Source organism: Mesoplodon bidens (genome assembly GCF_964165515.1).
Source record: "Mesoplodon bidens genome assembly, chromosome: 1".
Classification (NCBI taxonomy): Eukaryota; Metazoa; Chordata; class Mammalia; order Artiodactyla; family Ziphiidae; genus Mesoplodon; species Mesoplodon bidens.
This window is the reverse complement of record NC_138176.1, coordinates 203,285,886-203,299,930: the sequence shown is the minus strand read 5'-3', so window position 1 is coordinate 203,299,930 and position 14,045 is coordinate 203,285,886. Positions and strand designations below refer to the sequence as shown.

The 14,045-nt window shown below is 39.9% G+C and overlaps 1 protein-coding gene across 7 annotated transcripts in view; it reads left to right on the top strand.

The window, feature by feature from the left end:
- Positions 1 to 14,045, top strand: part of ABCG2 (ATP binding cassette subfamily G member 2 (JR blood group)) — a 142,134-nt gene that overhangs the window by 13,786 nt on the left and 114,303 nt on the right. The window contains exon 1 of one of the 7 annotated variants that reach the window (XM_081230012.1): positions 10,499 to 11,044. The exons of the other annotated variants lie outside the window; for them this stretch is intronic. Within the exon in view, the coding sequence (XP_081086138.1) occupies positions 10,923 to 11,044 (122 nt within the window). The 5' untranslated portion in view covers positions 10,499 to 10,922. Of the gene's footprint in view, positions 1 to 10,498; positions 11,045 to 14,045 lie in introns of those variants that run through there. 7 annotated transcript variants of the gene reach the window in all.

Here is a 14,045-nt window from a genome sequence, read left to right as displayed (position 1 = left end):
AGAAACCGCAGCCTGATAATAGAATTCTTTCCCTCACATGCATGGGAGTTTTTCTAGAGCAGTAGCTTGCGTCTTCCTCAGCTAGAAAAATGTGCTTGAGACAGACTAGGTAAATTTAAAGTTGCATTGTTTTAATGAACATGCTGGAACTATTTGTCATTGAGTCAAGGACAGTCAATGGAATCAAAGGTCAGTGGCATGAACAGGCCTGGTGAGGCTCAGTATGAATCCATTAAACCATCCCAGACCCAGGGGAATTGCTTCTGTTTGAAATAAACGTCAAATAACATTCCTTTCCATTATGGAGCAATGGGGGTGTTACTTAAAAATTTAACAACTTACTTGGTACAAACGCTGACTAATCAAAACAGAAGCTGCTGTAAACAGCCCACACCAAAGCAGACCACTGACAGGCAGGAAGAAGCGCGCAGGGCTGAGTATCAGCCTAAGCTAAGCTTTCATGTACTTTTATGGGGGGAGAAATTGTAAAGCGACAGATGAGTTTAGAGACATATAATCATAGTCCTACCACCACCTGTCAGTGCTTTGGCCCCATTCTCTCAGGTGAGGCCACTTGCCTGACTTTCCAAGCCTGGAGCAACCCCTCATTCCGGCTGTGTATCTCCTGCAACCTTCACTAAAGAAAGTAGGGATCTCTTCAGTCACTGCAAGTGACTCAAAATCCTATCCATTTCCTGAGTAGAAGGGAAAATGCGCATATTCTTTTGTAAACAGATACAGCAGAAAATGAAACTTGATCCGCAGGCTATCCTTCCATACAAAGCATTGTCACATATCTGACCCTGCTTGCTTTTTCACAGCCATCATGGGGTACATGTCAAGGGGATTAGTATTTTTACCTGTCAGTCAAGAAACTGAGGCTCCCGTTAAGCAATTTCTGAAAAGTCACACAGCTGGTTGGTAGGCGTGTCGGATTTAAACTTGCCAGTTTGCTGTAAGTTCAGGTTTATCCTGTACTTTTCTTCATCCTGTCAAGCATCCGCTCAAAACCTATGACAACCGTTATTGTTCTCTGCTAGGATTTGTTTGCTTTTAATGTCAAAATCTGAAACGTTTGTGCATTAAAAAGAATCCTGTTTTTACTTCTTTTGTCAAAATTATCCACGTTTGTCATAACCTTTGCATCCATTAGTGCCTGTACTCCCTAGGAATAAACATTTAAGAGCAGGGCTTCTCAGACTTTATTGCGATTGAAAATCACCTGGGGAGCTTGCTAAAACTCAGATTCGTGGACCCTAACGTCAGAGATCTGATTCAGTAGGTCAGGGCCCAGGCCTGAGAATTCGCATGTCTAATAGCTCCCAGGTGATTTTAATGCTACCATCCAGAGACCATGCTTTTAGGCTACAGGCATAGCTGCGGTCAGTATTTTTAAATAACATATTTATGGTTTAGTGAGGAGGCTTTGTGTGCTTAACAACAGAGATTATAGAGTCAGAATTCCTGGGTTTGAATATTGATGCCATCACACTTATAAGCTGTGCGATCCTGGGGGACTTAACCATTCTGTGCCTCAGTTTTCTAATCTGTAAAATGGAGACAATGATACCACCTACCTCATAGGGTGGTTGTGAGGATTAAATGACTTAACGGTGCCAGGCACAGACTGTCTCTATATGTGTTTGCTCTTATTATTTCTAAGTCTTGCTCAATTCATAATTATACTTTATAGTAGAAACACCAACAGCCAGAAGATATTGCGTGAGCAGGTATCAAATGCTGTTCTTTGATGTAGATGTTGCCCCAGGACTTAATCATGAGTTAAACATGTTCTTACGTGTGTATAAGTAGATGTCCTGAGCTGTCAGCTAGCACTTCCCACCGAGGGGATAGAGAGCAGATGATGATGAGAATTTGGCAAGGGCCTGATCACGCAAGGCTTTACATATCATCTTAAAAGCTTGAACTTAACTCTGACAGTGATGAAAGATGTCAATGTAGTTTGAAGCTGGGGAGTGCAATCAGAATTGCATTTTAGAAATGTCCCCTGCTGCAGTATGGAGGCCAGTTTGGGAACATGTTAGACTACAGGCAGAGAGCTGTTTAAATAGACTGTTGCAACCATCATGGAGAGAATTAATAAAGGCTCAAACGAAGGCAGCAGAGTAAAGCTCAGAGCGGGAATCCCATGGTTCAGGTGATGGAATGGAGCTCATGCCATGACTCAGAAAGGAAATGTGATACTGTGTTAAAACTCCTTCGCTTATGCCTCTTGTCTCCATCGAAGCTCTGGGAGGCTGAGGACTGAGCCTAACTTCTGTGTAGTCCCAGCCCCTAAGTCCTAGTAGGTCTTTGATGGATGTTCGGTAGGTGAATGGATGAGGGAGAATAAATCAAATCCTCCTTGTGGTCAACAAGCGTCTATGTGATCTGGCCCCTGTATATCTCTCCAACCTCATCTCCTTTCTCTCTCATCTTTGTTCTTATCACGCTGGCCTTCCTTAAGGCCTTGGAAAATGCCCAACTGTGACCGCCAGTCCAGAGGGTAGCAAACTACTGCCCTTGGGGCAAATTTGTCTTGCCACCTATTTTTTTTATTGAATGAAGTATTCTTTAAATTCTATAGTGCTTCACAGTTTTTGAAAGTTTCACACAGATGCTTTCATATATCCCATAATAACCCCCCTTTTTTGTAATCCCCTCCTCCTTTATTGCCCCCCCTTCCCTCTCCCCACTGGTAACCACTAGTTTGTTCTCTATACCTGTTAGTCTCCTTCTTTTTTGTTATATTCACTAGTTTGTTGTATTGTTTAGATTCCACGTATAAATGATATAATATAGTATTTGTATTTCTCTGTCTGACTTATTTCACTTAGCAAAATGCCCTCCAAGTCCATCCATGTTGATGCAAATGGCAAAATTTCATTCTTTTTAATGACTGAATAGTCATTAAATTGTATATATATACACCACATCTTCTTTTTCCATCCATCTGTTGATGGACACTTAGGTTGCTTCTGTACATTGGCAATTGTACATAATGCTGCTATGAACACTGGAGTGCATGTATCGTTTTGAATTAGGGTTTTTGTGTCTTTTTTGGATATATACCCAGGAGTGGAATTGCTGGATCATATGGTAGTTCTATTTTTAGTTTTTTGAGAACTCTCCCTACTGTTTTCCACAGTGACTGCACCAATTTACATTCCCACCAACAGTGAAGGAGGGTTCCCTTTTCTCCACATCCTCACCAAGCATTGTTGTTTGTGACAGGTGTGAGGTGATAACTCATTGTGGTTTTGCTTTGCATTTCCCTGATGGTTAATGATTTTGAGAATCTCTTTCCACTTATTTTTATAAAGTTTTATTAGAACACAGCCACACCCATTTGATTGTGTATTATCTATGGCTACTTTAGTGCTACAGTGGCAGGGTAGAGTAACTGTGGCAGAGACCACATGGCCTGTGAAACCCAAAATGTTTACTGTCTTTCCTTCTACAGAAAAAAGTTTGCCAACTCCCTGCTCTAGTTCTTTGGAATTGCTGTGACCTCTGATTTAAAACTCTACTCTCGGGAATTCCCTGGTAGTCCAGTGGTTAGGACTTGGCGCTCTCAATTCCTGGGGTACCGATTCAGTCCCTGGTCAGGGAACTAGGATCCCGTAAGCCGTGTGGTGCAGCCCCCCAAAAAACAAACAAAAAAACCTGTACCCTCAGCAAAGCTACAGTAATTGAAACTGTGGTATTGGCAGAAAGATATACAGACCAATGGAACAGAAAAGAGAGCCCAGAAATAAACTCTCATATATAGGGTCAAATGATTTTCTGCAGAGGTACCAAGACCATTCAGTGGGGAAAAGACAGCCTTTTCAACAAACGGTGCTGGGAAAACTGGATATCCAAATGCAAAAGAATTAAGTTAGACCCTTATCTTATACCATACACAAAATTAAGTTAAAATGCATCAAAGACCCAAATGTAAGAGCTAAAAGTGCAAAATTCTTAGATGGGGACATAGGGGAAGAGCTCATGACATCGGATTGGCAGTGATTTCTTGAATATGACACCAAAAGCACAGGCAACAAAAAAAAACTAGATAAATAGGACTTCATCAAAATTTTAAAGTTTTATTCATCAAAAGACATTATTAAGAGAGTAAAAAGACAACCCATGGAATGGCAGAAAATATTTGCAAATAGTATATCTGATGAGGGGTTAATATCTAGGATATAAAGAACTCTTACAGCTCAAGAGCAATAAAAGCCAAACAGCCCAATTTAAAAAGGGTAAAGGACTCGAATAGACATTTCTCCAAAGAAGATATACAAATGGCCAATAAGCACATGAAAAGGTGTTCAACGCCACTAATCATTAGAGAAATGTAAGTCAAAACCACGAGATACCCACTAGGATGGCCCTAATTTAAAAAAAAAAAAAAGGAAAACAACAAGTATTGGCATAGGTGTGGAGAAACTGGAACCTTTGTGCTTTGCTAGTAGGACTGTAAAATGGTGTAGCTGCTATGGAAAACAGTTTGGCGTCTCAAATTAAACAGAGTTCCCATATGATCCAGCAATTGCACTTCTGGGTATATACCAAAAGAATTGAAGGAGGGCACTCAAACAGATATTTGTACACCCACATTCATAGTAGCATTATTCACAATAGTCAAAAGGTGGAAGCAAACCAAGTGTCCATTGACCGATGAATACCACAAAATGTGGTATATGCATACAATGCAATAGTATTTCTGCCTTAAAAATTTTGACACATTCTACAGTGTAGATGAATCATGATGACATTGTGCTAAGTGAAATATACCAGTTATCAAAGGACAGATATTGTGGGACTTCCCTGGTGGCGCAGTGGTTAGGAATCCACCTGCCAGTGCAGGGGACATGGGTTCAAGCCCTGGTCCGGGAAGATCCCACATGCCGTGGGGCTACTAAGCCCATGCAACATAACTACTGAACCTGTGCTCTAGAGCCCGTGAGCCACAACTACTGAGCTCGCATGCCACGACTACTGAAGCCCGCGTGCCTAGAGCCCGTGCTCTGCAACAAGAGAAGCCACCACAGTGAGAAGCCCGAGCACCGCAACGAAGAGTAACCCCCGCTCGCTGCAACTAGAGAAAGCCCGCACGCAGGGTGCACGCAGCAACGAAGACCCAACGCAGCTGAAAATAAATAAGTAAATAACTTTATTTTAAAAAGACAAATATTGTATGATTTCACTTATATGCGGTACCTATAGTGGTCAAATGCCTAGAAACAGAAAGTAGAATGGCGGCTGCCACTAGTAGGAGAGTGAAGTGAGCAGTTATTGCCTAATGGGGACAGAGTTTCAGTTTGGAAAAATAAAAAAAGTCCTGGAGATGGATGGTGGTGATGGTTGCACAACAATGTGAATGTCCTTCATGTCACAAAACTCTGCCCTTAAAAATGGTAAATTTTGTGTTATAGATATTTTACCTCAATAAAAGGAAAAAACCCTCCTACCCTCAGGTCTTTGCATGGCTGGTTCTTACTTATTTTTCAGTTTTCAGCTAAAATGGTGTCTACTCAAGGAAACCTCCCGTTACTTTATGTGACTTCCTTGTAGGACATATCACTATCTGAAATGACCTTCTTAATACATTTGTATACATATTATCTGGCTTCATTACAGTGTAAACTTCCTGAGGATAGGGTCTTTGTTATTATAAGGTGTATCCTAATGCTTAGTTCTTGGCACATAGTAGACGCTCAGTAAATATTTGTGCTTCAGGGGAACAAAACCTCCTACCCTGAAATGTGTCTCCGGGGCTTGAGAATTATTTTGGGCTGATTGTTTTTAAGAAATAAAAGGCTCAGGAAGTCTTTCTTTTTACCTCCCCCTTAACTGCCTAAAAGAATTTAGATAAAGGGCCTGGTTCAGGAAGGGCACTACCACCCGAGATATCCATCTTTGGTAACCATCAGTTTGTCTTCTATGTCTGTGAGTCTATTTCTGTTTTATAAGTAAATTCATTTGTATCTTTTTTACATTCCACATATAAGTGATATCATATGAAAAAAAAAATAGGGGCGAGATGTGGTAGGGGGAAGTTGGCAGGGCCTGGAGACCAAAGTTTTCTCTGCCTCTCATTGTGCACAGAATAGCAAACATTTGGTTACCAAACATTTGCTTTTCTATCTCCATGTGAATTGCCTTCCTCCCCTTTGAAGTCCCTACCCCCTTTTCCTTGTCTCAGATGGTGTATAAGCCTCAATTGCCTAACTTGTCCTTGGGCCTCATATTCTTTTAGAGGTCCTGTATGTACATAATTAAATTTCATTTTTTTCCTGTTAATCTGTCTCATGCCAATTTAATTCCTAGACCAGCTAGAAGAACCTAGAATGGTAAGAACACTTTTTTCACTCCCCAACTGTTGAATAAACTAATAAAACTAGCTTAGTGAGAAAAAAGGGCTCTAACTGGAGGTTGTGTTAATAAATGTACTCTGTGGGAGGTTTTTCTTTTTTGAATAGAAGTATATTGAAGTTGATTTACAATGTTGCATTAATTTCTGCTGTACAGCAAAATGATTCAGTTATACATACATATATATACACATACATTCTTTTCTATATTTCTTTCCATTATGGTTTATCCCAGGGTATTGAATATAGTTCCCTGTGCTATACAGTAGAACCTTGTTTATCCATTCTATATATAATACTTTGCATCTACTAACCCCAAACTCCCACTCCATCCCTCCTCAACCTCCACCCCCCTTGGCAATGACAAGTCTGTGCTCTGTGTCTGTGAGTCTGTTTCTGTTTTGTAGGTAAGTTCATTTGTGTCATATTTTAGATTCCACATATAAGTGATACCATATGGTATTTTTCTTTCTCTTTCTGACTTAACTTCACTTAGTATGAAAATCTCTGGGTCCATCCATGTAGCTGCAAATGGCATTGCTTCATTCTTTTTTACGGCTGAGTAGTATTCCATTGTATATATGTGCCACATCTTCTTTATCCATTCATCTGTCGATGGACATTTAGGCTGTTTCCATGTCTTGGCTATTGTGAATAGTGCTGCTGTGAACATAGGGGTGCGTGCATCTTTTTGAATTATAGTTTTGTCTGGATGTATGCCCAGGAGTGGGATTGCTGGATCATATGGCAACTCTATTTTCAGTTTTTTGAGGAACCTCCATACTGTTTTCCATAGTGGCTACATCAACTTATATTTGTCCATGGGAGTTTTAAATATAAAATAGTCAAAAGTTAAAAGTCAAACCGAAAATTTAACTTCAATTATATTAGCTGTGATGGTGGAGTGAGAGGAGTGAAGAAGAAATCAATCAAACATATTTGTGTGAAGTATTTCCCTTCACTGACTCTGCATATGAACTTCCTTCTCACCCTCCCAATTCCCAGGACTTCAGTAATTCCCCTCTTTCATCTCCATGCATTACCCATCATTTACCTGCTATCTATGACTGCTTTCATGCTACAGTGCCAGAGTGGAGTGGTTGCAACAGCAAGGGCATGGCCCACAGCCTAAAATATTTATTATCTAGCCTTTCACAGGAAAAACCCTGCAACCAGTCTCTATGGAGATAAAGATAATAGACTAGAGACATTTGTTTACTCTTCTCCAAGAACTTTAATGATAGTCATGTAAGTCGGTCTAGAAATATGTATTGAGCACTTACTATGTGTCAGGCACAGTCTTAGGCATGGGTGATAGAATAGTGAATGAAATAGAACCCGGCTCTTGTAAAGCTCACCTTCTAGTGGGAGAAAACAGATAATAAACAATAACTAAATCTATATAGTATAGTATGTTAGAGGGTGAGAAGTGCTAGAGAGAAACACATAGTAAAGGAAGGGGTAGTCAAGAAGGCAAAGGGAGGTTTTACAATTTTAAATAGAGCAGAGGAAAGCGTGTAGGTCAAGGAAAGGGAGGCAGGCTTATGTCTAGCATGTTAGAGAAGCACCTAGGCAGCCGGTGTGGATGGAGGAATTCTTCCTCTCTGTGTTCCCCACAGCCTCACATTCTGGCTCTGTGCTATATTGGCTGCTGGTTTAAGGCATGTGCCCCATGCTGTAGGTCAGCATCCCAACCTTGCCTCGTGTCCCAGCTGGCACTATAATCGAGCCTTCAACATGCCAGTTCACTGTTCTGTCAAGCCAGCTACTTCTGCATGACGGGGTATGTAGTGGATTTTTAGAGCATAAACCTATTTCCAAACCTCTCTGACCACAGATATGCCCATGGTCAAAGACAGTATTGTGTGGTATACCATGACAATGGATGAGACATTCTGTAACTTCATGATGGTAGTGTTGGCAGAAGGCTCTGCAGGCAGGGAAAGTAAACTTTTACCCAAAAGATGTAGCCGTCCCTCAGAGCATAAAAAGCTGCTCCCTTTAGGGTGGAAGGAGTCCACCATAATCAACTGCTACTAGATAGCCACCTGTCACCCTGGACAGTGGTGCCATATCAGTGACTTAGTATTGGCTTCGGCTGTTGGCAGATTGGGCACAGTTAACAGCAGTAGTTATAGCCACTTAGGGAAGCAAAAACCATGTTACTAGCATACACTTTCTTCTATGCTGCCATGGCTACTTTGTATATGGACCCATTTAGCAAGCACTGGGATGCCTGGAGAAGGGGGCTTCCTGACGTTCAGAAAACGGATCCTCTTGATCATCTGATTTTTTGACAGCTCCCACCCTCATGGATACCCTCTACTGGGTATATACATGACATACAAATATTCTCACACTTTGTGTCTACTCCAAAAGGCCCATACATGATCCATCTTGTCACCAAGTTTTCAGTTAGGTCTTTCTAAGTCCCCAACCAGCTGGCCCTGGCCAATCCAGTAGCCACTGCCCATGAATCATTATAGATCTTTATATCCCAGGCCATGAAATAAATCACCAGATATATCCCTCAAAGTTCTGTCCACTTGGAGGGCTTCATTCAGCATGGTCCTCTGTGGTCATGCCTGAGTGGGTTATAGTACAGTGGACATGCACTTTAGTCAGTGTAGCATCATTTGCAGATCTCTCTGAGGACTAGACTTGTGCTTTATTCCTTCTGTGAACTGTTCACTGGGAATTCCCCAAGAGGACACTTGTATAGGTTGAGGGAAATGTAGAGAAGGGATAGGAAAAGGTACCTTGGAAGTTGGAGCCAACTGGTCATACATATTAATTGTGCCTTCTGGACCTGCTGGGGCCCAGTCTCCTTTATACTGGTTCCTTATTACAATAAATATGTTGCTGTGTACATCCAGTTTTATGGTTCATGATGGGAAATTCAGGTTGTATGGTCACTTAGTGCCATGTGGTCATGTGTTTAGTCTCAAACACGAGGGCTAGTAGCAAGCCAGGAGCTGCTTTGCAAGCAGAGAATATTTGTCATCAGAGGAGGCTCTGACCTTACCAAACCCTAGAGGTCTGTGCAGTGATAATCCTACTTGAGCTTGTGTCAAGCTGTATATAGAATCTCTCTCTGCAACAGACACTTCTAATACCATTTAGCCTGCTAGGTCTTGAGCCCAAGTGTCAGGGCAGCTTCTCTTGAAGCCTGGAGGGCTTTCTTATACCTGGCCCTACTCAAAAATGGTAGCTTTACAAGTTATCAAATGAATGGGTTGCACAAATATTGCATACATCGCCTTCAAATTTGAAAGATTTGGCAAATATGGTGGAGGAAATCTAGAAGTCTCTTTTAATTGCTTCAGTTTTTTTTTTCTTTTCTTTTTTGAGTTCAGTTAACATTGATTTATAACATTATAAAAGTTTCATGTGTACAACATTATATTTCTACTTCTATATACCCTACAATGTGCTCACCACCAAAAATTCATTTTCTGTCCATCGGTATACAGTTGATTCCCTTTAACCATTTCACCCTCCACCCCCTACCCTTTCCCCTCTGGTAAACCACTACTCTGTTCTCTGTATCTATGTGTTGGTTTGGTTTGGTTTGGTTTGTTCATTTATCTTGTTTTTGTTTGTTTATTAGTTTTTATATTCCACATATATTTTTAGGGTTCTCTCTATATAAAATTATGTCATCTGCAAGCAGTGACAGTTTTACTTCTTCCTTTCCAAATTGAATGCCTTTATTTCTTTTTCTTGCCTAATTGCCCTAGCTGTGACTCCCAATACTATGTTGAATAGGAGCAGTGAGAGTGGGAATCCTTTTCTGCTATTAGAGGGATAGCTTTCAATTTTTCAACATTGAATATGATGCTAGCTGTGGGTTTGTCATGTATGGCCTTTATTATGTTGAGGTATGTCCCTACTATACCAATTTTACTGAGAGTTTTTGTCATAAATGGGTATTGAATCTTGTCAAAACCTTTTTCTGCATCTATTGAGATGATCATACGGGTTTTATCCTTCGTTTTGTTAATGTGGTGTATCACATTCATTGATTTGCAAATGTCGAACCATCCTTGAGTCCCTGGAATAAATCCCACTTGCTCGTGGTGTATGATCTGTTTGATATACTGTTGAATTTGGTTTGCTAATATTTTATTGAGGATTTTTGCATCTGTGTTCATCAGGGACATTAGCCTTTAATTTTCTTTTTTTGTGCTGTCTTTGTCTGGTTTTGGTATCAGGGCGATGGCCCCGTAAGATAAGTTAGGAAGTGTTCCCTTCTCTTCAATTTTTGGGACTATTTTGAGAAAGATAGGTATTAAATCTTCTTTGAATGTTTGATAGAATTTGCCGTGAAGCCACCTGGTCCTGGACTTTGGTTTTGGGGAGCTTTTTGATTACTGCTTCAATCTCTGTACTAGTGATCAGTCTATTCAGATTTTCTGTTTCTTCCTGATTCAGTCTTGGAAGGTTGTATGATTCTTTCTTATTTTTTTTTTTTTTTGTCTTTTGCGGTACGCGGGCCTCTCACTGTTGTGGCCTCTCCCGTTGCGGAGCACAGGCTCTGGACACGCAGGCTCAGTGGCCATGGCTCACGGTCCCAGCCGCTCCACGGCATGTGGGATCTTCCCGGACCGGGGCACGAACCCGTGTCCCCTGCATCAGCAGGAGGACTCTCAACCACTGTGCCACCAGGGAAACCCAAGAAGGTTGTATGATTCTAAGAATTTGTCCCATTTCTTCTAGGTTGTCCAATATGTTGGTGTATAGCTGTTCATAATATTCTCTTATAACCCTTTGCATTTCTATGGTATCTGTTGTCATTTCTCCTCTTTCACTTTTGATTTTATCTACCAGAACCTTCTCTCTTTTTTTCTTAGTGAGTCTAGATAATGGTTTGTCAATTTTGTTTATTTTTTTCAGAGAATCAGTTCTTAGTTTCATTGATCTTTTCTGTTGTTGTTTTTTTTTGGTCTCTATTTCATTTATTTCTGCTCCGATTTTTATTATTTCCTTCCTTCTACTACTTTGGGCTTCACTTGCTCTTCTTTTTCTGGTTTCTTTACGTGTAGCAGTAGGTGGTTTGAGATTTTTCATGTTTCTTGAGGTAGGCCTGTATTCCTATAATCTTACCACCGCTTTTGCTGTATCCCATAGATTTTGGTCTGTCATAGTTTCATTTTCATTTGTCTTCAAGTAATTTTTGATTTCTCCTTGAGTTCATTGTTGACCCAATAATTGTTCAGTAGCACGTTGTTCAGTCTCCAAATACTTGTGATTTTTCTGGATTTCTTCTTGTAGTTTATTTCTAGTTTCATTCCATTGTGATCAGAAAAGATGTTTGATATGATTTTAGTCTTCTTGAGTTTATTGAGACTATTCTGTGTCCCAACATGTGGTCTATTTTTGAGAACATTCCATGAGCACTTGAGAAGAGTGTGCATTCTGCTGCATTTCGATGGAGTGTTCTGTACAAGTCTATCAAATCCATCTGGTCTAAATTTTCATTTAAGGCTGTTGTTTCCTTGTTGACTTTCTGTTTGGATAATCTATCCATTGATGTAAGTAGGGTGTTAACGTCTCCTACATTATTTTGTTGTGATCAATTTCTCCCTTTAGTCTGTTAATAATTTTTTTAAATCTATTTTGGTGCTCCTGTGTTAGGTACATATATATTGATCACTATTATGACTTCTTGATGAATTGTTTCCTTTATACTGTCCATTTTGGTCTTTTATTACCTTTTGGGCCTGAAGTCTATTTTGTCTGATGTGAGTATGTTTATACATGCTTTCTATTGGCTTGAGCTATCATCTTCCATCCCCTCACTTTTAGCCTGTGTTTGTCTTTAGACCTGAGGTGTCTCCTGGAGGCAACATATACTAGGGTCTTTTTTAAAATCTATCCAGCCATTCTGTGTCTTTTGATCGGTGAATTCAATCTATTTACATTTAGGGTGATTATTGATAGATGAGGCCTTAGTACTGCCATTTAATCTTTTATTTTCTGTTTGCTCTATATCTCCATTGTTTCTATTTTCTTGTGTTTCTGTCTGCCATTTTAGTTGGGTGGTTTTCTGTGATATTTTTCTGAGTTTTCTCTTTTTCTATGTTTCGTGTCTCTGCTCTATGTTTATGTTTTGTGGTTACCCTGAGGTTTGTATAAAAAGTCTCATAGATAAAGTAGTGCTTTTTCTGCTGATAGCATTTTGTTTTCATTTACCTTTATGTTTTTGTTATTTCAAATTATAGCTTTTTATGTTGTGTTTTTTACCATACTGAGATAGTTAGTTATTTTTCTGCTTTCTTTTTTTCTCCCTTTAACCCTTTTACCATAATTAAGTGTTTAAAAACCTTTTCTGATAAAGAGTTACAATTTTCTAGTTCTGTTTATCACCTTGCTTAAAATTTTGTGTATTTCTGCCATTTTGTTTCTGGTGGAAAAGCTCCTTTCAACGTTTCTTGTAAGGCAGTCTACTGATGATGAACTCCATCAGATTTGTTTGTCTGGGAAATTATTTCTTCTTCATATATGAAAGGTAAGTGCTGGGTGGAGTGTTCTTGACTGACAGCTTTTATCTTTCAGTATCTGAGAATGCCCTTGCACTCCTTCCTGGCCTGTAGGTTTTCTGCTGAGAGATCTGCTGATATTATAATAGGGGTTCCTTTGTAGGTTACCATCCTTTTTTCTCTGGTTGTCCTTAAAATTCTTTTTTTTTTTTAATCATTGACTTTTGACAGTTTTAATATAATGTGTCTTGAAGAAGGTCTTTTGCATTGAGGTACTCAGGTATTTTCTTAGCTTCATAGATTTGTATGTCCAGTTCCTTTACCATGTTTGGAAAGTCCTCACCTATTATGTCTTTAAATAATTTCTCTGCTCCCTTCTCTCTCTTTTCTCCTTCTGGGGTGCCCATTATCCTAATGTTGCCTTTCCCAAAAGAGTTTGGATATCTCTCAAAGAATTGCCTAATATATTTATATCTTATTTCTCTCTCTTCTTCTGCTCGTATGATTTCCAGATTTCTATCTTTAAGCTCACTAATTCCCTCTTCCATATGATCTGCTCAATTTCCAATGCTTTCTAATACATTCTTCATCGCGTTTATTGTGTTCTTCAGCTCCAGAATTTGGTTCTCTTTTAGAGGTTCAGTTTCTTTGGTAAAGTATTCGTTCTGTTCATTAATTTTATTCCTGAGCTCATTAAACTGCCTTTCTGAGTTTTCTTGTACCTCGTTGAGTTTCTTCAAGACAGCTGTTTCAAATTCTCTATCAGTTAGATCACAATATTCATGACTTTTAAGTTTGGTTTCTGGAAAATTGTCATTTTCTTTTCATGGTACAGTGTTACTGTGGTTCTTCATGTTGCTTGATGAAGTATTCCTCTTGACAGGTTAGCTGTTAGAGTCCTTTCTTTTGTTTTCCAGTAGATGGTGGTATCATACAAGTTTATGGTTTCTTTCACCTGAGCTGCCTCTGGTCATATTTGAGATTTAGCAGTTTCCATTCTCAGCTGTCTCTGTAAGAGGTGTGGCTCCATGCCTTTGTTGTCACTTCTTGTTCCTCTGGGGTGGTTATTGCCTTGTTTCTGCCAGAACTGCTCTTGTCACTGGGATGGTGGGCTCTTTCCTTGCATCCAGGATCCCTTGAGACACAGGCTTCACAGTCGGGGGGAGGGAGACATTGGGAGGGGAGCTGGGGTCAAGCAGGT